General features: G+C 34.6%; 1 protein-coding gene across 16 annotated transcripts in view; it reads right to left on the bottom strand.

Annotated features, from left to right (window-relative positions):
* Piezo (piezo type mechanosensitive ion channel component) overlaps positions 1-27357 on the bottom strand; it is a 160042-nt gene that overhangs the window by 87840 nt on the left and 44845 nt on the right. For 12 of the 16 annotated variants that reach the window (XM_087354064.1, XM_087354067.1, XM_087354072.1 and 9 more), the window contains exons 3-16: positions 24923-25018; positions 23291-23413; positions 21805-22068; positions 20798-21044; positions 19671-19827; positions 15097-15246; positions 12077-12124; positions 6399-6537; positions 5774-5883; positions 5345-5611; positions 3768-3897; positions 2694-2893; positions 1799-1947; positions 712-855 (exon numbers count right to left, since the gene is read on the bottom strand). In XM_087354064.1, coding sequence (XP_087210190.1) covers positions 712-855; positions 1799-1947; positions 2694-2893; positions 3768-3897; positions 5345-5611; positions 5774-5883; positions 6399-6537; positions 12077-12124; positions 15097-15246; positions 19671-19827; positions 20798-21044; positions 21805-22068; positions 23291-23413; positions 24923-25018 — 2224 coding nt within the window. The remainder of the gene's footprint in view (positions 1-711; positions 856-1798; positions 1948-2693; positions 2894-3767; positions 3898-5344; positions 5612-5773; positions 5884-6398; positions 6538-12076; positions 12125-15096; positions 15247-19670; positions 19828-20797; positions 21045-21804; positions 22069-23290; positions 23414-24922; positions 25019-27357) is intronic. The other 4 variants (XM_087354076.1, XM_087354080.1, XM_087354070.1 and 1 more) reach the window with 3 other exon arrangements.

The following is a 27357-nucleotide window of genomic DNA, read 5'->3' as shown; positions in this document are numbered from 1 at the left end:
ATCTCTGTTGAATTGTTTATTACACAAATTCAGTCCCTATAAAAAACTATGTAACTATATGACTTGGTTCCATATGAGATTTGTGGTTTTCATGACAGAACATTTGGACTGTTGTCTTCCAGGTTATAATGCCATTTTGGTGGAACTTACCTCCTCTACCTTCTACCCTGAAGACTACACAGCATCATAATTGAGAAGACCACAATTCTATTATCATCTTATTCATTTTCCAAAGAACCACATGCATGCACAGATACACACACTTGTACATGCATGTGCATGCATACATACATACACAATTATGTTGTCTGTAATTCTGATTAAGAAATATGGCCTCTTAATTTTAAAAATGAACATAAATTGCAAGCATTAGTGACCTAAGACAAATTACATACAAAGGCAACTTTGAATATTACATAACAAATACCTCTTAAGACGGTAAAATCAATGAGGTCATTATGTGGAACCGATTGAGGTACAAAACAGAAATAAAACTTTGCTGAGAAACCTCTTGGAATGCGGCCACTTTTGAGAAAATGGAGAAGATGGAGTACAACAATGGCTTTTAATAATTAAACATAATTAATATGGTCTTTGGAATTAACTTTCAGGTTGTTACTCTGGAGATTTAGTTATGGTAAACTACTCACCAGAATGTACAGAGAATTGAAGATTCAGTAGTCTGAGGAGTTTCAAAGATAGGCAGCTTACCTGCATTTGATATCTGTGAGCGTGAGGAAGTCATTGTGAAAGTAGTGCATCTGTATCACCGTGATCACCAGGAAAAAAGTAGGAGTGAGCAGTTTAACGAACAGTTCACTGGTCTGGAATATTTCCATGCCAATATCTTTTTGCCTGGGAGAGAACACAGGAGAAATTCAGGCTTAAAACTAGCACATCATGAAAAGTAAATCAAGACAAAACAGCTTGATATAAAAATGTAAGTATTAACAAAATAAAGTTAAGGCAAGTTACCCATGCCTAAGAACCATGTCTTGGAAAGTGTACAGAGGGTATGATGGTAAGATCCTATGCACTCTAATATTATGGCTGTGTATGGAGATGCATTATCTGACAATGTTTTCTTCCAGGTTAAGAGTCCCTTAATTCCAATGCATAGAAAGCTGGTGCACTCCAAATAAATATGTCTCTTTACTAACACAGTAATCTTGGTTCATAACAAAAAGTTCTGGAAAAGCCTTGATGCATATTGCCCATCAAATGTTTCTATCTATCTTGTAAGGTTGCATGGAACTATAAATTAACAATTATAAAATTCAATGAATCACTTTTGCATAATTTACAATAACAGACTAACTATGTTACATTTCTTGTTCAGATATAGCCTCAACATTTCACATAGTTAACATACTTGTAGTTTTCTTCTTTTTATTCTTCTGGTCATAAAGTTAGGCCAATAAATTACCTATTTCATCCTCAAGAATATGTGGCTTTCAACACATGAAAAATATTTCACACAACATGTTTAGTTATGTTTATGATTTATCTTCATACAAAACTTACATATTTAAGCTTCAATCACAAACAAATGCGAAGATAAATTTTGCCTGACAACATGTTATATTTGTCAAAGATCAATTACCGCATAAAATTACAATATCCTGCATTACGTGGTGTTAGGCGCTGCTTCCAACTCAGGATGTTTCTATGACTGCCATGCTGGCATTATCAACAGTTAAATGAAACAGGGAAATTGAAAGTGGTGGCAAGATCATGCAAAATACAGGAAGTGGGGTAAAAGAATGTAAATTCAATTCAAATTAAAAATGTGACTTACAGTTCTTGAGAAATGCCAAGATAGTCTGTCCAGTAGGAGGGAAAATCATCGAACTGATATGTGTAGATCAGTACCAGTATGGACATGGAGTAGATTATCACAGTCAGCCAGAACCCATACATAAACTTGCGCCATGCTTGATAAGAGAGCTAAACCAAAGAAAAAATCTCACAGCAATTTGCCAGCAGTACCTGTATATTTATTTGTATTTATTTATTATTTGTTGTTACTTACTTTAATTGTGCATTTATTTATTCAATTTTTTATTTATGGTTTATTTAATGATGCTGTCACCAAATTGGATAATATAGCACAAAAATATAGTAGTAACCATTCAACTGTTATGCAAGGAGCACTTTGACACTTGCATATAACACTGGCTTTGATATTAATTTATATGAAGTACATATTTCCCACTGTAAAGTTAAATCAAACTACAGATATGCCACTGCACAGGATCCAAAATTACTTATTTATATATTTCATTAAATACATCATACAATTTTTAAAATAAATGTTGAGTATGTTAACAGAGCTATACTTATATGTTATGGACCAATATTTACATGATGAGCCATTAAAACATGTGTAAATATGAGAAGAAAACTGAATTTCACGTAAAGTAGCAATTACACTGAATAGACACAAACAAGAATTTAATCACCAGCCAACTTTTGCTTTAAATTTTAAAACCAAGTTTCATAAAAATTTAATTACTAGTTTTCAAGAAGGAAAGTTGTGGTTTGACAGATGGTCATGACTTCTCCATTACACATTCTTTGTTAATAATACTTAAGGAAAGAAAATTATTTTTAATTTAAAAGAGATATTGTTTAATTACAATTTTTGTTTGCATGGAAACAGACATATATGAAGGCAATATTCATGAACTTACCTGAAAGACAAGCACAAAGATAAGGAAGAGTGCCATATAGATAATGCGATATACAGTCATTCGAGTTCCACTGAGACCTATCACAAACAGCATTATCGCAACCACCCAAATCCAGAATTTTGTCAGCACACTCTTAACAAATTCACCCAGCCAGTTCATGGCCTGACTTGACTGATTGGCTTCCTGTGTGTCTGAAAAACCTGTAACAATAATTTACCCAGGTTCTGAGGTTTATGCTAGAACCCTCTATTACAATTTTCAGTTCTAAATATTATAATTCAAAAATCCAACAAACAATTTTTTTAACCACATACTTAACAGATGCAAACTGTTTTTGCTGTTATGTTGGACTAATCATAGTGTTTACTTGTAGGTAGAAACCAACATTTCAGAGGAACATAATATCACCATCTTCAAGGCTGGAGGCAGTGTCTTTCTGTGAAATACTGGTTATTTTGCCTAAAACTCCACTTGCTGTCACTACCCAGAAGACCAACACAAACATCTTCATGCTACTGTTAGAATCTCAAATCTCAATGTCTTTCTGTTCAATTCAGAATGCTTTATCTTCCTCTGCATTATCTCTCTCATTCCAAGGGAAGAACACACAATGAAGGTGTTCGCGAATGAAGTGTTGAAGAGAATATATGGAACTAACAGAATAGAATCAAGTGGAGAATGAAGAAAATTACATAATTAGGAGCATCAATATCTGTATTATTACAACATTCATAGGAAAGATAACAAATGCATACAGAAGTTTGATAGATAATCTCAAACTAAGAAAACACTTGGGAGACAAAGGCATACATGGTATGATAATACTAAGATACAGCTTAAAGAAATAATGTCATGAGGATGTGAGCTAGATGAACTGGTTCAGAATAGTATCAAGTGGTGGGCTTTTGTAAACACATTAATATGAAATCAAGGCATTTCTTGGCAACTATCAACTTTTCAAGACTGACTGAGCACAATGAAAATCACAAATGTAATTACAATACAGCCACAAGTTCATGCAATGGTCCTCACGTCCACATTCTGTACATCATGAAACAACATGTAACATTTTACCTCTGGTTGCAGGACCAACGGTAATTTGTAAAGGTGCAGCCATATCTTCCAATGCAGATGTGTTGCGTCTCTCAAAGCGTTCTTGCATAAACTGACGCAAGGTAATCCAGAAGAAAAGTGTATACAAACTCTGAAAAATGAAAATGTAAAAAAAATAAGATTGTGATGGACTACATATAATTTATAAGATATTGTAGATGCGTCATATTGTGATTATTTAAATAGTATTAAAAATATATTAAAATTAGCCGTCAATCACAATATAATATAATTAAAAGATTAAAATATCATTTTACGTTCCCTATCGAGTACTCGATTTACATGTGGAACATACACGACATGTTTCTGCTATATATAGCCATCATCAGGTGTTATGTATATAAACTTTTCACTGAATTACTGATATTTTACTGATTTTGAATGTTTTTTAGTTTTCAGTTTTCTTATGATGTTCTTGTCCTTTATATTGTTTCTTCATTCGTTGTATTAGTGACTTGTGATACTACATGTTCCACATGTAAATCGAGTACTCGATAGGGAACGTAAAATGATATTTTAATCTTTTAATTATATTATATTGTGATTGACGGCTAATTTTAATATATTTTTAATACTATTTACATATAATTTGTAAATGTATGAAATACAGCCATCACTTGAAAGAAGTAATGCCAGTGGTCAAAAGAACAAGAATGGATGATTTAAATGTGTGCATTACTATCATTTTTAGGTTAACATGTTCATAACTGCTGGACATTGAATAACAAAGGACCTCTAATACAAAAACTTGTGTTATGGGATAAATGACTGCATCCAAACGATGTTCTATTGTTATCTCACTCCTCCAATGTAAAGAAGGGATGTGCTGAAGAGGATCTTCAAATTGTTTGTAGTGAAGAAAAGAAAAAATGTTTATGCAACCTTTATCAACCATGTGCCACATCTAGCTGGCTGAGCATAACAGCATAACACTGTAACTGTTAGTTCCAGCAACCCCATAATACAGGGGTTAAAGTCCCCTGTTCCTATATGATAATGGTTAATGGGTAAATATTTGAATATTTTGAGTTTAATAAGATTTATTACAGTTTTGTAAGTTTAGTTAACTGAATGGATATTCTTCAAATATAAAGGTGACCTATAATACTAAAAACTAAATAATTCATTAATTTTCAAGGAAGGTTGCTGTAATTTTGAAACTTCTTTCTATTACACCATGTCTCTCCACTGAGGAACCATTCATAGTTGTGTTACACTACAGACTGAAACCACAAAATGTCAATGATACACAAACAAGTTTTAAATCTATCATATACATAGTGTACCAGAAAGATGTATACACAAATTCAATGAATTTGCATCGCTTAAAACTCAAATGACTAACTGCCATTTTGGGTACCTGAACCATGGGAAAAGATATAGCAGTGCCATCTGTTAAGTGTACACCAAAGAAGGTTCTCTCTCCTCATGCACAACACATAGATCGATAACTAGATTAATATTCAATATTATAATGAGTATACATCTGTTTGAGACATTCTGTATATTTCAAATATGAAACACAAGCAATGAATTACCTTGATAAACAGAGGTTCACAGGGCAGTTTTGTGGTTTTGATAAAACCTATCTGACGCAGATTCACACCCTTCACATGGTCTGGTAGCTCATCATCAGTGAGGTCCATGCCATATATGTACTGAGCCAGCAGCAGGAATATGGCATATACCATGAGGAAAGGCGAGCACCTCATCATGGAGCGGCGCTGGTTAGGAAGGATCCACAGAATGCTAGCCCACAGTAGTAACACGAATGTTAACCAACTGTGATATGTAATACTCCATGCCTGCACAACCATTCAGTTACCATGTATGAACAATTCAGTTTAATTTCAAAGGAACATATCTTATACAGCAGCAAGGAAACAGCAAACAAAAGTTTTAAAGTGGAAACCTCATGAAAAAGGCCTTCAGTTTCTGAAAGTAATACCAAAATATAATGTGCTCACCATCATGATGATGTTCGTTCCTATGTAGGAAGATTGATTGATTATCCGGAATAAGGAAGCAAAGAAGTCCAAGATCTGTTCACATATTCCAGGTTGAATCTCTTCGTTCCCTACAAAAATATAAAATTTACCTTTTGATGTTTATCTTTCCTCCTCTTCTCAGTTTCTTACAAAATACCACTTTCTTCCTCAATGTCACCACTTCAAAAGTTTTACTTATTTATTTCCTCTTAACCAACATATATTTTAACATGTAGCACCTCATACAGTCCAATCTTTCTTTCAGGTTTCAAAATTGCTGAGCTCATACCAACACATTCCATTCTGGCCGGCATGTTAGTGTTAATTTTCTTTAAAAACACACTGGAATGTGCAGCTGTAAAAATGTGTTGCAAGCACACTCCAAAAGCACCAGTACCAATGCACAATGTAGTATCTTTATATAAACTCAATACTCAATATATGTACAAATTATAATAAAATGTTATCATCTCTTATGGATACAGTTTTTCTGTAACATGTTTCAAAAACCTGACATGGAAATGTAATGTGTGTAGAAAAAACCTGGGAAAAAATAAAAAGGTATTCTGTCACATCCAACTCTTGTAACATCAATGCAACTCACGTGCAGCTCCCAGTGCATCTAACTGTATCACATCTTCATAGCCATCACTGAGGATCACACTCCCATGAGCATCCTGTCTGACTGTGCTCCGCCGCCGACCAGTTGAATCATATTTGGCAGGGCTCATGTTTCTTATCAGCTGTAAAAAATTTAAACTTAAACTTTCTACACTTAATAACCTACAGAAACATACATCATATGTACAAGCCTAAATACAGTAATATATATTTTAAGAATATTTTACTTAATGTCTGTCAATTTATAATGAGACGTCGGTATGAAACAATATCAGTAAAGTAACTGGCAAAGTTTAAATGTGGTTAATCAGCTTTTAATTTACCTGTTATTTCATTTTATTCTAAGTTTACAGTGGTACCTATATAAACTGAGTTTTGAAAGCAAAATAATAGTATAACAAATTTATACTTTCTGGGAATGCGTTATTTCACCGAGGTCTACAAGTTCTGATAAGCAGTACACAGAGACTAACACGCAGCTTTCATATATTTTGGTGTATTCACAATCAAAAGTTATAAAAATTCACCCATTAGCTTTGATGGTCTTCAGACATTACATCCACTTTCACTTTTGTTTAGTCAAATATTCAATTTATTTTAGGTCATGTTTATTTTATGTCCATGATTCTTCTGTCCAGAGTTGTTTAGTCAAGTAATATTTCTGTTCAATTCATTTTATGTTTTGATTTCATGTCCACCCTGAGTCCCACTACTTACAGCTGTAACCAAACCACTTTCTGCCCATAGTGAGACTGCATGGCACTAACCACTAAGTTACAATGTGACCTCCCAATTTGTACCAGAAAACAAAAAGAGGAAGAATGATACTTTATGTGTGTATTTATACTATTCTGAAGACAAGTATCATTAGTATAGTTTGTAAGCACCTACTGTTAATATACTACTTTACAGCTTATGTTTCATATTACCTGCCATTTAGCAAAACTATATTTTCAGTCTTAGGTCCTGGTGTAAACTGGAGATGCTATCACATTTATATCAATTATAAACCCAATTAGTCATAGCTTTATGAAAACTGCCTTTCATTTCTTGAACTTTTAGGATTTACACACTTTACACTAGCACTAGTGAAAAAGTACCAACTTTACTTTATCATCACGTATTATTTTAACAATCACATGCTGAAATATTTTCAGCATAGCACAATCAAGAGGACATGGGATGGTCACATTTAAAATATTATCTACAAATCAATGGAACTTTTGAAACTATATTTCAACCTTACACTGAGACCTCTCACACTAAGATTTTTATGTCACAATGCTCCACAACCATACTATTTGGCTTATGAAAACTCACTGCGATTGATCTATAAGTTATTTAACAAACATTTTATCAATTCCAGAGGCCATTCAGTGTGAGGAGTAGAAGGAATTGCTAACAGTTTCTCTCAAAGTAACATCACTGATTCAGACTCAAAGGATAATCAAAAATTAAAAATGGCCATCTTCTGGGACATAGCATTATGCAATCTGTTAGATGTTGACTGCCTCCACCATCAGGGTAATAACAGAGGCAATAAGATCCTCTGAAACAATGATCAACATTTACCAAACAATATACTACAACATCCCAGAAGAGATCTTCACACTCATCACTGTGAGAACCTCAAATTTCAACAAAAAACCAATCAGGATGACTAGGTTCCATGCCACGTTTTAAACCAGCATATCTTCTACATCAAACACGAGCCACGTTTTAAACAATTAGGAGATATGCATGTTTCCGGAAAGGCTACACTAGAAAGAGAGAAAATTGCAGAGGGCAGACAAAAAATAATTCTTGATTCACAACACTTGATGCTAACTGCAGCACTAGTGAACAGCCACAGGAAGCAACATCTCACAGTCTCCTAATGCAAAACAAGATTATGATCTAAACTGCAGTGGGAAATTCTGCATTCTCATTGGTGAATGTGTAACCAATAGGAAAGTTCAGACATGAGGTCTCTACTGCCATGTGGCCAGGAATAATAAATATTAGTATAAGGCTACTTTTTAACCACTTCAGGGTGGAGAAAGCCAGGTCCTATGAAATGTCAGCAAAGCAGCCCATTATATATCAACTTAAAAGAATGGGAACACACTGTAAACTGATGTGAAAGCCTGAAGATTTCTATAATAAAAGTATTAATTGAAATTCTGAATGGTGCAAGCAGCCCATGTCCTCTGAAGGAAGAGCTGACATACTGCAAATTAGAATTTCAGCATAATGCAGTCAGAACTTGTGTAGTAATTAGATGAGTCCACATGAAGCATGACTGAACACAAGAAAGCATACAACCACAATCTGAATGCAACAAAATACTGCCACAGCATGAAATATTCTCTTGCACAGGTATGGTAACAATTCATAGCGATAAGCAATTAAAATTGTTAATAAAACTCAAATACTCTCAATAAAGTTCTATGAATTAAAAAATAATAATTTTCTTCCATTTAGATCACCTCATTACTTAAATTTTAAGAAGTAATGATAGTAATGAGCCAAAATCTAAACAAAAAATGTGCCATCAACAATATGTACAAAGTAGAATACTGACACTTTCCTACCTACACAGCATGTAAAAACAATCACCTGCATGCTATAATGATTTAATAATTCTAATTTTTTATAAAAGTGGGAAACCACTGCCTCCCTTGTATATCCACACATCACTTTCATACATAACAGAATACTACATGACTATTTTGATGAAATATTATAGTAGGGCTTTGTAAAATGCAGGTCAACTAATCTGACAAAGTCTATACTGCATCTAAGGGGCCAGGTCATAGAAATATTAATTTAGATGGACTGGGGGCTCTAGACTATGTTAAAGCTTCAGAGTTGAACAAATCATTATAATAGGAAGGGCAACAGAAAGTGAATCATTATTATTTTAAACTTCTTATTACAGCAGACAAATATGCAATAAGAAGATTTCTGTCTTCTGGGTTATTGCGCTGTGTAGTCTGGTCGATGTTAACCAACGTTTCAGAGGTCATACTGCCTCCGTCATCAGGGCGATGAATATTCATCGCCCTGATGACGGAGGCAGTATGACCTCTGAAACGTTGGTTAACATCGACCAGACTACACAGCGCAATAACCCAGAAGACAGAAATCTTCATATTCACCGCTGTGAGAACCTCAAGTCTTACATGCAATAAGAAGTTAATTATTAAACTAGCTTCATCTAACAACGGTACTTTTAAGTTGTGTAATTTTGTTAAAGGGCAATCAAGATCTTTAAAATTAAAACAAATACATATTTTATTCTTTAAAGGCCCCTCACAGAGTCAGACCTTAAGTTGTACCTTATTTAGTTTACATGTAAATCTAAAACTGTGCTGTAAATAATAATTCAAGTTGTCCAATTAGGACAGAAATTAAATGTTATGATATATTACAGCAAAGACTTCTAATACAACATGTCTCCAAAATAATGAATTAATGCTGGATGAAATTAGTTTTTAGTGAGACAGATATACAAAAGCATTTAATCTGTTTGCAAATGTGGCTAAAAGAAAATACCTTCAGCATTAAAAAATGTATTAAAGTATGAGTGGAAGAAAGATTCAGTTATCGTTCTACATTAAACTATTTAATACTGCATTTTCCTATAGTGTGATTATGTGAAACAGCAATAAACATTGTGGTTTGAGAGAAACAATATACTCATAACAAATATTGAGATACAGTTTTAAGAACAGTATCTCCCACCATGGCCTCATTAACCTTCTGACTTTTTTAACATAGGACAAAGTGAAAGAATATCCAAGGAGGGGAACATGTATGAAGCATTCAATTACTTTCATGCTATAATTCTCCACAACTTTCCTAGTAGGCTTATGACTGATCCATAGGTTACTTAACAGTTTATCAACTGCACATTTTATATAGTGTGAGGATGACATAAACAGTCAATTTTAAGGAAGTACAAGGAGTAGCTCACAGTTTCTGTCATTAAAAGAAAGATGTCTGACATGAATATTGGTCCAATAGTTCATAACTTAATTAGGATACAAACAAAATACGTAGTTCTTACTTTACAACAATGATAAATGTTAATCCAATTTTAAAGAGAAATGCAACACCTTTCTTTCAAAGTTGTCTTCATAATTTACAAAATTATAACCACCATAAGAATGTTAAAATTTGTACTGACAATTATGGGAAAAAGTGATTTGCTAGATGAAAGCATGCAGAACTTCAGAATCTATAGTTTATGACAAATTTATGTAAATAATGCACATCTACAGCATAACACCTAAACATTTTGTGCAAAAATTAATATTAGATTAACTGTTTATACTTATAAGTTGATAAACAGAAATACATACTGCAACAACAATCAAGCAACAAAATACTGCTACAGTTTGTGCTGCAGAAATTTTACTTGCAATTTGTGTCAGCCCTGATAACATGAGAGTTTATCATATATATATATAACCAAGAGTAATTTCAGATAAAGAAACAGTAAACGTTCAACAACCAGATATGCTCTGTAATCATGAAATTTGGTTTAATTACATATACATCTTCCATTTTTTTAAAAATATGTATGTTGTCTTATTACATGCTAATTATCTCCACACAGTGACCAAACCATGTACCCTAAATTTGATTGTTGAGGCATCTCAAATGAAGAAACATTAATGGCAAAATAAGGGCAACTGAAATAACAAATCATTTCTTAAAACACCTTATAGAAATAAATTGTAATAAATTATTCTATTTTGTAGTCAATATATGGCAAAACATTACTTTCAAATATCACTTATACATGTAAAAATATTTTAACAAATTTAAATATAATATACAGAGTGACCAGATAAATGTGCACATTAAAAAAGCCCACACAAAAATTCTGCACAGAAAAAACCCGTCATAAATGCTCACACAGAAAAATACGCACATAGAATAATTCTCACATTATTTTTAGTTTACAAAAAACAAATCTGGCCAACCAGGGCCAAGGGTAGGTTGGGTTAAGTTAGGTTAGTATGTATAGTATGTTTGAACTTCACTTCATGCACGTAATGCTTTATTAAAAGTGTATTACTTGATAGTATTGTGAATGTGAGAATTTTTTAACTTCACTTCATAGCATGCACGTAACACTTTATTAAGAGTGTATTACTTGATAGTATTGTGAATGTGAGAATTTTTCTGTGTGCGTATTTTTCTTTGTGAGCATTCGTCCATGTAAGCATTTATGACTGTGGGGTTTTATCTGTGCAGAATTTTCATGTGGGCTTTTGTCATGGAACCAATATACAGGTATTCTGTTTGAAAATGATATCTGGTTCTACAAGTAACTAACTGATGAATGCGGTGATAAATTTAAGATAATTTTGGAATGTCTTTCTCCAAAATACAAGCACATTTTAATTGTAAGATAGCAAAGTGAACAGTAAAACAAAGTTTGTGATTTAATGAAACTAAAATACACTGAAAGACCTTCATATGCATTTAATAATCCCCTGATTCTTTTTAATCATATATTTCTGCACTGTGAACATTTTAAAGATAGCCACTCCATGAATTTGTATCTGAAAACTAGATTGCAGAAACTAAGGCAAATGAATGTAAAAAGAATTTGCAAACCAAGTTCCATGATCATAGAAAAGACCGTAACTGGTTAAGTATACATACGTGAGTGTGTTCATTTACGTCAGATCCATCAGCTTCGAAACTGTTAACCTAAAAACCATCAAACACAAAACAGAGCTAAGTTGACAGGTAGGAATATTAGTACTGAAGACCACACTGTAACTAGTATATACAAAGCATTCACAGAAGACTCCTGATTGTCTGCAGATGGGATGGTTTGTGTGCAATTTTGAAAGTGTGCAAGGAAACCATGCAGACTGTTACATGTGATCCTACAACCCTGATACTTTTTAAATGGGTTAGTGGTAATGCAGCAATGTCAAAAATCTTATCACAGTAATTTGTCTGTGATAAAATCTGAAGACGAGAAAATGAGAAATACTTTAACAGGTAGAGATTCCAGGACACAAACAGAACTATATACACTCAGTAATTTACTATTGCATTGTACAGTTGGCCTAATTTAAGGTACAATCCCAGAATTTGCCTGGAGAGACTGAGGAACATCACAAAAATCAGAGTCAGGATAACCAGTCTTCAGGCCAAGCTCTGAACCAGACATGCCTTGAATATAATACAGCAATTAACAACACAGCCAACACATTTGGTCCCACTTTTATAAAGCCTAAAGATTCCCATATTCACAAAAATCCATCACTAGACACTATTCTCAGCAATTAAATCCACTTCAAACCATCACAACCCACTTTTCTAAGATACATTTCAACATTATCCTTTCATTCATGCCTGTGCCTCCCAATCTGTCTTCCCACAGTGTAATTCATTTAGAATTAAATTAAATTCTTTTGTCCACAATATTAACAAACACAAAGAAAAGAAAATGAATAGTAACCATATTATTTTCTTATTACATAATAATAAATTTTTCTTAACTATCCAATTCATTCACAATTTAAATTACCTCTTTCCACTATAAAATTTGAAAAATGCTTTTTTACCATTCAGTTCTGAATCTTTTATTGATACTTGGTCTATCTGTCTGAAGGAAGAGCATGGCTCTACATGACAATGTTATGGCGACAATGTACGATAATGTGAGAATGCTTCTGAAGTCCAGGCAATGTGATCTCCTGTCTTTTGGTCATATATAAATAACTGTGCTATTTTAATATTCTTCTTCATTTCCTATCACTCTTTTCCAGAGCATAGAGCCTTCTTTTGGAGGTTTCCTTCGTCTTTTTGATGTGTGTTTGTGAGTAATGAGTGACCAGCCCACTGACTGCACAATTTCTACTCAATCCTGATTCTAACTCCCACAGCCATCTAGTAATGAATCAGGAGAAACTTGGGTGAGAAATCACCACTGGATTTTGCTTACGAAACGGGACTGCCGGCTTTACTTCCCCTCCGAAGTTAGTTGTGCTACAGCTTTTTATCATCCTTAAAAATTGAGAAAGAGCTCAAAGGAAATTTGCTGCTTTATGTCACGCCAGATTTTTTAATGGCCTAAGTGACTATAATTATGAAGACATTTTAGTTAGTTTAAATTTTCTTCCACTCCACCTGAGGAAAAGCCATCTTGATGCTCTCTTTCTCATTAATATATTTAAAGGCAAAATTTGCTGCCCATCCGTTTTGGATTCAGTTTCTTTGCGCGTTCCCTCCAGAAGCATTACAGACTACTTCACGGTTTTTGTTCATCGTAGTTTTAAGGCTAGTCCCTTGTTTAGGTGTGTTTCTGCTGCCAATGCCGTCTATCAGCACATCAACATTTTTAACAAGGAGAATATTTTTCTTAGGCATGTTATTTAGGCAATTTTATTTTTTTGTAATTAAAGTTTCATTTTGTATGTACTGTTTATATTTAACTGTTTTTAATTTAATTATTATATACTTAGGCATATTATTCAGCTCATTTGCTTGTTGATTATTAGCAATAAATGAGTTGAATTGTTTGTACATTTATATAATTAGTTAGTTTGTTTTTTGTATTTTAATGTTTCACTTTTAGGCACATTGTTTAGCTCATTTACTGTTAATTATTTTGTAACAAATTAATGAATTGATATATTATCATTATTATATTGTACATTTATATATTTAGTTTATTGTTTGTTTGTTGTTGTATTGTTATTTTTAGTGCTTGGCTGTTATTGGCCTCTTTTGGCTGTTGCCAAGCACTCTAATAAATTAATTGAATTATTATTATTATATGATTATTGTATATACTTTATTTTTTTGTACTGTATCTGCAATTGGCCGTCTGGCTGTTGATGCAGCACTCTAATAAAAAAAGAAGAGCTGAATTGTATTATTATTATTAGTAGTAATAGTAGTAGCAGTAGCAGTAGCAGTAGCAGTGGTAGTAGTAGTAGTGATAGTAGTAGTGGTAGTGGTAGTGGTAGTAGTTGTGGTAGTTGTAGTAGTAGTAGTAGTAGTAGTAGTAGTAGTAGTAGTAGTAGTAGTAGTAGTAGTATTGTTCTTGTTGTACTCTTGTCAATCTACAGATAAAATATAAGCACTGAAGTCATTTAAAATTATATAGCAAGACAACTGAATCTTGGGCCACAACAAATGGTGAATTAACATCACTACTCTATGTTTCCTGCATTATTTAGATAATGCTATGGTTTTGATCTCAATTCATTACATGGATGATCAATACAGATTCTCAGCAGAAATTAAATTATGTTTATGATATATTTCCACATTGATTATGCTACTAAAAATAAAACATAATACTTATAAAGACATAAATAATAATTCTTCTGAATTGGGAAACAGATGCAACAGTAACAGATTTACATTCAAGTACAAGTAGTATAGACTAGAATGGAATTGAAACACACTAGAAAGTCTGAATATTAAGAAAAACCTTTGATAAATGCAGGCATTGCACATTTCCCATGCTCCATTAGCAACAACAATCATGAGTCTACAACAATTAAAGAAGGCAAAGAAAAAAAATTCTGCAAAATTCTCCATGCTTTATACACACATACACAAAACTTGTCAAATAAGGAAATAAAACCATCCAAAACAAGCACCAGTCTACTTGCTGTAATAGTGCAAAGTGCAAAGCTGAGCATTGCCTTACGTACTCGCACTTTCTGAGTGGCTGAGCGCCATCTGTTAGTAGTGTTACGGGAAAGGGTTAGCTTCCGTTGTTGGGAGAAGCGGATTGAGAGCTGACGGGACATTGGAATACGTCGTATCCCATCTATGTTTGTGAACTCCTCGTTGCACCTGTCCTGAAATGTCAGTCATATCACTGCATAACCGTTAAACTCCAGATGCTACAAATGCATGCTCTGGGAAAAAAAGCAGGCATATACCAATCCTCTGTCCTGTAAGAAATTCTAAGCACATGTCACACATTCCACTCCATGAAGTACTCGTAAGTAACCATAGCAAAGTGGAACTAGCCTCGCCAACCAGAATAATGCAATAATTACTCAGGTAACACTATGGAACTTCACAGGACAATTTCCTTTAAATACTGCCCATTCCCTGGATAAAAGATCATATACATATGACATTTTGTAGAATGGCATTATTGCTGTATTTTGGTACAAGAAAAGTATAACTACTCTGTAGGGCCCATTAGATAAAGTTACTCTGTGCCACTAACCAATGAAGAGATCAAAAGTGGGATCTTTCATAGATCTCCTTTCGATTGAATATTCTCAGATCTTTTCACTGCCTAGTAAAAAGGAACAGCTTTATTTAACAGAGGCCTCAGAGAAGCACCCATTTCTTTTTTACAGCAAGAGACAGCCTTCAAAACACTGCAGTTTTTTTTTATTGTAGCAATAGCAAATGTCCAAACATAATTATACCTGACCACTACCACAAATAAATTATTTATTTAACAGCTGTAGAATTAAAAAAAAGGTGCAATAACACCAATGTCAGAACAGAAGGTAAGCAAAATTTTATTAAATAGTACAACAAATGAATTTAATTACTGCAACAGCCAAAGGGTAAGAATATTTTTCTTTGCAATGACCATGATGGCAACGATAATGATGACATATCTCGATCAATTACAAAATCATAAGCAACATAATCACTCAAACAGTATGTCATGTACTAAAAGGTAGGCAGTATATACATGGAGTTTCTGCAAATAAGGGTTAACTGTAAAAATATTTTAAATTACAGTTTAAGTCCACTAAATATATGAAGACAATAAATTAGATTACCCCACATAACCTGTCACAAAGTTAAATATAGATAAATCATACCATAATGATTTTTCACAAACTGTGAAGTTTTCTTCAACTCCATATGACAATACTTGCAAAAATTGTAGATTTTAACAGAATCAGATGACTGTGAGGAAAGAAACACAGTAACAGGCGATGAGAACTGAAGTTTTGAATAGTCTGTAACCTACAGTCCGCGTCTGCTAGCTAGGGAGGGGAGTCAAGCAGCCCTTCCCTGCCAACGTGAGCCTTCGGCTCTTATGACGCCACGTCACATTTTAATCTTGTCTTTACAATAACTGTTGACAATGCAAGAAAATGTGATTACATTCCAAAAAAATTGCTGCTGTATTGAAATTCTTACCTTTGGTTAGCGAAACAAACCTGATTTTTCATGACAGTAAGAGCACCATGTTTTGGTCAAGAACATTAGTTTTACCTAAATTACTATTTTTCATTTAAGTTTAATGACTAATCACTATATATCAAAAGTATTCCAATTACCAAAGTTAACAGGAAACAGATTATATATAACCAATACACAAAGATCAAAAAAGGTGATCTGGGATCATAAAATGTGAGATGAAAAGAGCAGTTACTACAATTTTGAACAGGTCACATGTCCATACATTACAAAGAGAAATAATAATAATAATGGGAGCATGAAAAAAAAAAGTATGGAAGAAGAGGCAAAGACATGAGGATAAGAAGAGAAAGTATATGGGCAAGAACAGAAGGAGAAAATGAAGACCGACTATATGTGGTTGTGAAGGTAACAAAATAAAAGATACATAACCTGATAACAGAACACAGAATCATCCAAATAAAGGCAGAAATAAATACAGAATTTCTTGGTGAGCATTCTAAGCAATGCTGTATTGCCCATATTCCAGAGATTCTTACTGCATCCACCTTCAAGGTGAAAACTATCTAATGGCCCTTGACAATACTTATGGCACATTCACTATTTTGTCATCTTCCAATAACCAAGAGGAAGTGAAGAGAAATAAAAACCTTAAAAAGGATTTTTTGGGGGGACAGAATATCTAGAGTGCCTATATGGAATGTATGATCCAGTAGGACCAGGAGAAGAAAAAATAGAAAGACAGAAATGAAAAGAGGCCAAAGATAATAAAACAAAATTAGCTTTAAAAAGGGAAACAGGCTCAAATCTAAAATTATGGTGCAGATGTATTGGGTACTAACATGGAGCTTGTAGGCTGTGTAAGATTCTGCTGCCCACTATTTTCCCCTTTGTCTATCATCTTTCTTTCTTTCTCCCTCCCATTCCTGTCCCCACCAGCCCAGCACACACCATCCACACAGGTTTCCAACTAGAAAGAGATCAGCCCTTTTAAGGTCTATCTTTCTGATCCACTTTCTATTGACCAGCACCTGGTGCTAAATAGTGGAGATCTACTGTAAGTATCAGCAAGGGTCAGTGGATAGCCACTTCCCCTTGGAGACAGACAGTAAGGATTTGCACAGCACAGCACAGTTCTACAATGTGCTATTATCCAAAAGCAAAATGAACATCAGCACTGAACTGCCATGAAAACCTGAAATCATTACAAATGTGTTTTAGAGTGCAGAAAACCCGATGCCTCTTTATAAAAATTTAATTGTTATTACAAGTTCAAAATAAGGTTAAAAGTTTTACTTGTCTACTACTGTTAATGTGTAGGAAAGTCATCTTTTGAGTATCCTCTGGTAATTTTTTTATGTGACTAACACCATATTATGAACACACTTCACTTTATTTGGAATATTACTGTGTTCCCATGGGCTGACTTTGAGTCAGATTTTTCACATCCTCTGTAGTATCACCACACAATGCACACACATGATTATGCAAAGATAATAAATATAAAAAATATTCTGCATTGTAATTCATGATTTATCCAAATCTATAAAATGTTTCAGAGATGAAATATGTAAATGGCGACATGACTTCTCAATTATAGATTTATTATCTGTACTGAGCATAAAGAACATAAAATGATGGGAAATAATGGTGGTAAATACAATGAAGGAAACTAAATAATTATTATGAGAGACTGGTACTTACAGAAAGCAGGGAAGCCAAGTTCCATGCATCTGATTACTGACTGATATGCCTTCATGGTAGTGGTGATATGTAACTTCTCACTTTAACAATCATTTTACTACATAGCATGGAAGAAGATTAAATCTACTTCTTAGTGTAGATGTGAAGGTTAGTGCATTGTTAGGCCAAACTGGAAGTAGCAGCCCTCACCATTGTGATCATGTGGGTACCACCACCACAAAAAGCCAGCTGCTGCATCTCACAAAGCAGACACCGTACTAACTAAAAGTTATTTTTAATTAAAAATCAAGCTGGCGGGAAATGCTGATGTAACACTCAAAACTGAAAAAACAGATTAGTGGAGAGATTTCATTTTAGAACTTACTTGTTTTGTCAACCTTTTTCTTGGTTCTGTAATTCTGTACTTGGTAATGTAGTTTCTTTTGTTGGAGGTAAGTGGCTCAAGTGTGATAGTGACCACTCATTTCCATTTAGTGCATGCCTTCATACTATGATGAATTAACATAATCATCTTCAACCTTTACTTACATCAATATTTAAAGTGTTAAGGGATAAAAGTTTACTATAAGAACAGTAAGAATTTAGTGTTAGAGTTCAAAATTTCAGAAAGATATAATATGACTGTATTTGAGATGAGTGTAACAGGTAGTGAATCTACACATTTCAACATTGTTGCTTTGTTTGTTACATCAACATGTCTCAACAGAAGTATTTATATTATGATGAAACAGCATTGCTGTCATCAAAATCACTGTTCCAGGGTTTTCTAACACTTTTCTAAACATTCTATGTATACATTGTAACATGTAGGCAATTAATGGATGTCAGACACATTCCTGCTATGCCACTGAATTTAAATCACATAAATGAAGAGTAATGTAGTGAGAAAGTAAGAAATTTTGATGAAGGTTTGAGCCTGGAAACAAGAAAAAGCAGACTCTGGCACATACTTTCAATTTGGTGATTTCAGACAAAAGGAAATGCAATTCATATGTTACCCTTTGGTTTTTAATGACAAACATTTTTCCATTAGTATATGTGCCTGGTAACATTATCATTTATAATGTTCAGAAGCCATCAACACACAATTTGAGCCACTAATAACCTGAAACATTAATATTTTTCAAAGTGGGCTAACTCTTGTGAAAAACAGAAAAGATTAGGCAATAACCATAATTTTGAACAACATGGACAACCTATCTCCTTTGAAACCAGACCAACAACTTCTCATTAGCTCTCCTCCAAGCTTTGATTTCAACCATATAACTGTGCTGTTATAACAGTTCCTTGTTTTGTAACAAATCTGTTACGAGCACTTTCAAATCAACCCTGGTTGGAGTTGGTTTCTTTAATTTCTGTGACTCTTCTGATCACTGAATCAACAATAACAACTACTTACTCTTGGCTGGAGGAGGAAATAAGATTCAATTCCAAGGATGTAGAAGAGCCACAAGAGAGCAACTGGATTGAGAAATGAAGCCCATTCAGCTCTAACAAAATCCTGCATACGCGGATCATCGCCACTCGTCTTCATCAAGAAAGTCAGACCCAAATATCTGTAAACATTACAATGTCAAGATACCATGCAAAGAACATACCAGCTGAGTACTGAGCACCAGTGATTTGTATTCAAGAGGTCCTGCCTTCAAATCTTGGCCCTGTGAACAGTTATTCTGACATGGTTTTTATAATATTCCTGAGTTTCTCTAAGAAACTGGGATTGTACCTTGGAAAACAACATGACTGTTTACACATATAACTTTCTGAATTCATCACTCACAATTACTTTACCGTTTAATGCAGTATAACCTTTGCAGTTGAAATAGAGTCATTATTAAACAAACCAGGAATCATACAGGATTGACATCAACTGTCTATCCATAATAATCCCTGCCAGAGACTTCATCACTATACAGAATGTGCCACTGTTATGAATATTTTATGATAAGCCCCCTAAAGCATTCTGAGTAACCCAAAGCAGTTCCTAATTCATAGTTCAGGGACAACAGCACTAGATAAGAAGGTAAATCTTTACATGGAAGTTGTCTTCTACCTTCTACATTAATCTGGCAGACCTGGCAGATGCTGACTTTAACACTGAGTCCACAAGCACTAAATTAAAATTGTATGCAGAGACAAAGTATTAAACATTACTTTGAACATTATTCTTTACATTAGGCTCTATGACCTTTTTTCCCTAAAATAATGAAGCCTTAGGATTTGGAGGATTGGCCTATCATAAGGCCTCTACTTGCAGAGAAGCCAACATACAAAAATTTTAACATGTATCCAAATTCCAAGTAATTCAAGCCTGATATCACAGTGTTCTAGATGCAAGACAGTATGTGCTACACATTCAGAAATTTCTATTGTTAAATTTATAAGTAAACATTTTACAATGTTAACCCTACATAGGCAAAACTATTGTAGAAAATAATTATCTTAACAGATTGTCAATCAAATATGAAAACCCATGTTAAAGGTTCACAGGAATAAGGTTGGGGTTTTATCTTCAATGTTACCAACCTGCAATAATTACAGTCAGATGTGAGAAATTCTTGAACCCACTGTAGTTGAACAATAAACAGTGCCATGATATGCAATGCAGCCAACACCTGAACACAATTTAGCACCAGGCCAAATGGACGATGCAGTTCCTTGTAGCATGACCACCATGTCATACCTCCCAGGAATGCAAGAAAGTAGACTCCATTTAGAACAGATGGTTGCAATATGCCTGCCAAGCATAGCGATGTCAGTGCAAGACATTTACCTGAAAAGAGATGTCTGAATAAATTCTTCTTTACATTAATTTCTAGTTCAAGTATATGAAAAATGCAGAAAGATGCCCTGTTACAAATTAAATAAAAACTAAAACATGGGCTCTCAACTTGTAAACCACTAATATGTTTTGTATGACCCACATACATTTTTTGTAATGCAAAGCCTACTTGATGGAAAATGCCTTATATCAAAACACACCTCTTGTTAATATCATCAGTATTGGCTATATTTATTGCTGTTAACTATATATCTTGATGACGAATGTCAAATCAAAAACATTGACATGTCTCCCTGATGAACACTCGGAGCAAAGCAAGTGAATCACAACAGCATAAATTAAATCTGATATTGAAAGATTGATTACTCAGGTAAAAGCTGTGTCAAATATCTTACTCATGACTGGTTTGTTAAAGAAAATTATTGGGTAATACATGAATTTGTTTGTAATAGCAAGTTAGCAGTAATTTTAATAAACTGCCATAAAGTGTCAATAAACCGTTCTCACTTACGGTCTTGTAGCCTGCAAGCCAACAAGTAAGGGTAAATATGTCCCTTAAGGTCTGGAGGGAGAGGGAGAGAGAAATCTGCCTTAAAATACAGAAAAGGTAGGATTAAATATCTTTTGTAAACAATTTCACATATAATATATTATCATATACTAAGAAAAAATCCTCATATATAGCCTCCCTCTCTATATGCAATGTTATCAATCAACATAATTATCCAATAGCAAACTGCACACAACGTACCTATTGTGATAAAAAAGGCCTTGCGTCGATTTCGATATGCAGCAGTGCTTGGTACTGGCGGAAGAATGGCAGCTGTTGATGGGGCACTAGCTGAAGAGGCACGGCTTTGTGTACTTTCCACTGACAGTTTTGTACTACTAACATACACAGCAATTGAGGTTACAAGCATGAGTACTTCTGGAGCAATGTAACGAAAGCCATCTTCCACTCTAAGACCATCCAATCGAATCAAACCAACATGTCGCAAGATGGTCTCCGTTGTATCTGAAACGGGATAATAAATTTACAGTTCATTTTCTTGATCCTACCACAATACATACTTTCTCCAGTGTTTATTGATGGCGTTGTTGATTAATGTCAAGAATATGATGTATTATTTACATAAATTAGACAAAGTTAATGTGTTGAATGGAAGTAAAGTGTAATACTGGGGGGGGGGGGGGGGGGGGATTTCGTTATAAACTCCACAGAAGAAAATATTCAAGTGGCAACAAGTGTAAAGAGAATACAAGATGTTAACATCTAGTCCTAACTCCTCGTTCGAAGGTAGAGAAGTAGAAATCCAAGAAGTCAAAGGAAGCAGAAAAAGTGCAGAGTTGAACACAAAAGGAATAAAATTAGAGAAAATTATGAAACATAAAGATAAAGGAGGATGTAACCGTCCTTCCACGCACGCCTCGTCTCTCTACTAATGTAGCCATGGAATATAAAAATAAGCAAACAAACTATTACACTATAAAAAGACACTACTGCCAAACACGTTTCGACCACAAGAGGTCATCATCAGCGGCAAAAGGGGAATTAATTCATAAAATCAAAAATGGTTTTAAAAAAATCATGAAGTTGAGTTCTTTACAAACCATAATAAGTAACACTATACTAGATGTTGGTTTCACAGGAGTTGTACTTTGCACTTAGCTATTAGTCCACTGGTCTGGTGGCCATTGTACAACGCAGTGAGGCGACTGGTCTAGGGCAACCGTCATTCCATATCTGGAAAGGCTTAAGTTTTCACCTCGTATACAACTTTTACAAGTGTGAAAGCTTTGTGAATGTCACGCCGCCTCTAGACAGAAAGTCTGGAAGAAAGACTTTCAAGCAACTGATTGTCGCCACTCTCTTCCACTTTAATACATTAAACAATGCCAAAATTAATAAAATAAATCAAATTTGGATGAAGTAAGGCATACCAAATATCATCTAATCACACCTCCTTCATTTATATAAACCAGATTAATATGCCAGAGCCTGGTTTACCACTCATCTCATGGTTCAGCCCGTTCAGGAATCAAAATACGAACCTGGACTGGCACTAGGATCATAGCTGATAAAAGTTAATAAAATAAATTAATTAGCTCATCTGTTAAACTAACAACCTGTAATGAAGGTCTTACTATCGAAGTAATGATGATTCTTTTTAGACACTTGTTAGTAAATGTTATGTACAATTATGAATACTCATTTACATAAATTTTTAAGATCTTACTGTTTTCTTTTAAAAAGTTTCCATATGGAGGCATAGATAACAGCACAATCTGAAATGAAAGTTGTGCTATAGATGTGAGAAAACTTAGCACCATCACTGCTCGCAGATATTGGCCTGTGGCACCTGAAAAAACACAAACACAAATCATCACCCTACATTTTCTATAAATATACTAATAGTACAACTTATAGTTGGAGCTCTTTGATTACTTCACGGATTCCTCAGGATTTACCCAGAGCTGTAGGAGTTGCATGCTTCAGGATGATTATGGGTCATGACTACCTTCAGAAGCATCTTCATCGAATTGGAATGGAGGACTCATCCACTTGCCCATTATGCAGACTTTCGGATATGACTGTAACCCACCTCGCTATGTGCCCAGGTCTTAGTGACATTGTAGACATTAATACTGTGAAACATTTTGCTGGTTTTATCGCCGATTCAAATCTGTATTTGGCTGCCAGAAATAGACCAATGGCTGAGAGGCTTAAGTCTGGCGTCGGATAAAAAAATAAAAAAGTACAAATTATACTTAAATCCAAAAGGCCTTGCCATATGAACCCCAAAATGCATCAGACCAATTGTGAGTGCTTTTAATACAGTGTTTCTTTGACGGCACAACCATTTATTTAACCTGTTTTATCTCCAATTACTTTACTGGACATGCAAAAAAGTCTTGTAATTGTCTGTGTCAAATTGCCACCTGTGACATACAGAGTGTTCCTGTATCTATGTGAATGATTCTGCAAAAAAGTAAGCTGAAGATTCTGACATAAATTTGAAGATGTTGAAAGTTCCTCATAGAGAGACTGTTCAAAAAACAGAGATAAAATGGACAGGATCCTTACTGGGGCAAAAAGACTCAAAATTTCGAAAGTCTGAGTGCTCAGGAAAGTGACGAAAAATGTAACCCTTTGAAGTCTAATGGAAACAATGTGTCCCACCTGATTCAACAGTCAATAACTTTTCATTTCATATTTATGAGTTTTGTATGATTCTCACTGTAAACAGCATTAATCAGATGATTCCTGTTATAGCGCAGTGTTATATTTTGTAAAGTGGTATGGACTAAACTCTTAAATATTATTCTGATATGCTTTGTCTTCAAAGCGTTAAAGACACATGGAGCAAATTCTCTGCCAACAAACACTTTCAACAGCAAACAGATGAATGTCAACATGAATCCTTCCATCAGGACTCCACTACTGCTCATAAAACAAGGACTCTTTGAGGGCAATATTGGAGAACAGAATTATTAGTAGTGATTTCCGGCCATGAAACTCCAGCTTCAACCAGTGTAACACTGGGGAATAGTAAAGCAAAATGTATACAGATCAAACTCACACTACTTAAGAAATGAAGGATAATGTTTGAAGGGAAGTTCTGTCTACTTTCAAAGAACTTCAATGCAAGAATATAAACTTGTTAAATTTTTACAAAAATGTCATAAATGCTTGTAAAACAGACAGCATTCCCAGCATCTGCTACAGTGTGGGTAAGTTTCACTTGTTATTTGTTTATGGTGTAGGTTTGTCAGATTTTCTGAATCTCTGTGGGCATGACTTGATGGGAGGAGTGTCAGATTCCACCTAAGAAGCACAATGATTTGCAGTGGTACTAGAAAACACTTACTGGCCATGGTCTTGTGTGTTGGTATCCTCACCATAGGCAGCAGTAGTAGCAGGAGAAGGTATATGAATGATAAGCAAGTTTGGCGGAAGAGTACACCTGGAAACAAAAACACTTTCATTTTGAACAAACCAGATGGTTACTTAACCAAGCTGTATGAAATTAAACATTAATTTAGCACAAGTAAAGTCAATTCAATTCATAAACTGCTACCATATCATCTCATTTCTACATTAAAAATCAAGACAGATACAATTATTTTGAAGAAGTTCTGTATTTGATAGATATGATCTATTATTCTGATCAGGGCTGCAGAGTCGGTAAAAATGTACCAACTTTGACCTCGATATAAAATCTTAAGAACACTTTCGCTACCGTGTGAGCTGCCGGAAACCTCATGCTTAGGAAGATTCAACAACGCGCTGAGCCACATGGTGTGGGAATAATTCTTTGTAACTTTGGCTCCAGTACCTTAACAATACAAACTGTCTACAAATCAACCGATTTCTGCAATAACCATTAGACTTATATTTAAATATAGGTTATAAGTCTAAAAAGTAGCCTGATGATTCACGTGGTGGTGATGAAATCTCTTATGGTACCATTTACCATTTTGGTAGGTTTACCATTATTAACATATATTGAGCTTTTATGAAGGAGTCGGAGGTTTTAGTACTGACTCCACAGCCCTGATTCTGATGGTAGAGCAGTGGCTGAGGCCACAGAAAATAGAATGGGTCGTCCCAGCACCTGCTGTATGTAGTGGTACACAGAAAAATTCCTGCTTTTGCAAGGAACTGATCCTCATTGTTCACTCCTCATAAAAACAGAAAATAAATCAGTAAATAATACCCAGGCTGGATGAAGTGCTTCTTCACTTTATAAATAATATTTGCCTACTCTTTTACACCCTATCAGTAGATGGGATTGTCACTGATAATGAACTAAATTATTTAACACATGACTCTTGTTGCTTAGTGTGGGAGGTGAAAATGATGGAGAAAATGGGATCCAGATGTGCTTGGTAGCTTTGAATATGAAGTTGCAGACAAGAGGTGGTCACACGGCTTTGGGGCTGGGGATAGGGACCAATAACCCCTCCAGAAAAAAAAATGCATGTTACAATGAGCCTTGGACTTGAAATATTAGCTTCTCAAGAAGGACTGTGCTCCATGCAATGAATCAGTTTACTGATTACTTCATTACAACTGGTATCATTATAGACACAAATGTATTATTTTACAGTCAGTAAATATAGTATAATGCAGAGTCAAGAAAGTATATTTTCTCCTATTTCATTAAACAAACTGTGTAGTAAATGTTTCACTAAAATTTGTAGACCTTTATGAGATACCAAGTACAAATTTGTTTCGTTACAAGATCAGATTTTTGGGGAAAGAACGAAGTTTGATTCTATATTCAAGTAAAGTTGCGGTTATGTAACTGGACCGACAACTCACAATTAACTTCACAAGGCAGCTTTTAGTGCAAACTTCTAATGCCAATATCGTAGAAATCCGTTCAGTAGTTTCGAAGTTGAAGCATTAGGAAGGGTTAACTGACACGGTGCTTATTTCGTGCCAAGAACACATGATACTGTAATCACAACATGTTTTTGTTTCAACATGGCTGTGCAGCGAACCATCAGCCCTTGTGGCATCGGACTATAGCTCGCGCACTTCCACAGCCAAATACGACACCCCTACATCCATGTCGCAATGACTCACATTACCTTAATAAAGCTGACCTTAAATGTTTTATTACGGCGTAGTGTTGCCACGTGTGGGTATCTGGACGGGGGTAGGGGGCAACCTTTAGTGCCTCGACTTGATCCAAATATTGGGGACTGCACTACGAAGGCGGTACTGGCAGACATCACGTGGGCCAAGAGACCAAACACTCATTCTTACACAGACCTTTTTCTTTACGGCAGATGGAACACAGGGATTTCTATTCGATTTCCATGTTCCTAGTTTGTTCATAGTCTTATTTTACGATGATGTATCAACTATTGAGGGAACGTAGCATCAAATGTCGATAAGGAAAGATGATGGAAGATTTATGTGCCGAAGGGAACCGAGAGGAAGCATATATTGCTTTCTTTCAGATACCTTCTCGAAACTAGCGACGTGAGGAAAATAACCTCATCCATAATAGTGTCTCCTGCCGAAATTCAAAAATGATCTCATCAACGCGATTTCAACGCATTACAGTTGAGTTAATTCGACAGAAAGAAAGGAAGAAAGAAAGAACGAAAGAAGTACTTTTCCACACAGTCACTGAAATTACAGATGCACCGTTAGTGAGGTTAGATTTTATTTGGCTGCTTAACGTTTGTTACATAAGGAACAATGAGTGCAAATGTTGGATTAGTGTTATTACAAGAAAATTATTAATGTATTTATGGTTTTCAGAGGACCCGTGCCTACTGAGAGACA

The sequence above is a fragment of the Zootermopsis nevadensis genome, unplaced genomic scaffold (genome assembly GCF_977971745.1).
Source record: "Zootermopsis nevadensis isolate Lab colony 2312 unplaced genomic scaffold, Znev_1.0 Znev_ptg000022l, whole genome shotgun sequence".
In the NCBI taxonomy this organism is placed as follows: domain Eukaryota; kingdom Metazoa; phylum Arthropoda; class Insecta; order Blattodea; family Termopsidae; genus Zootermopsis; species Zootermopsis nevadensis.
Note: the sequence above shows the minus strand (reverse complement) of the source record. Positions and strands in the feature narration are given on the sequence as shown.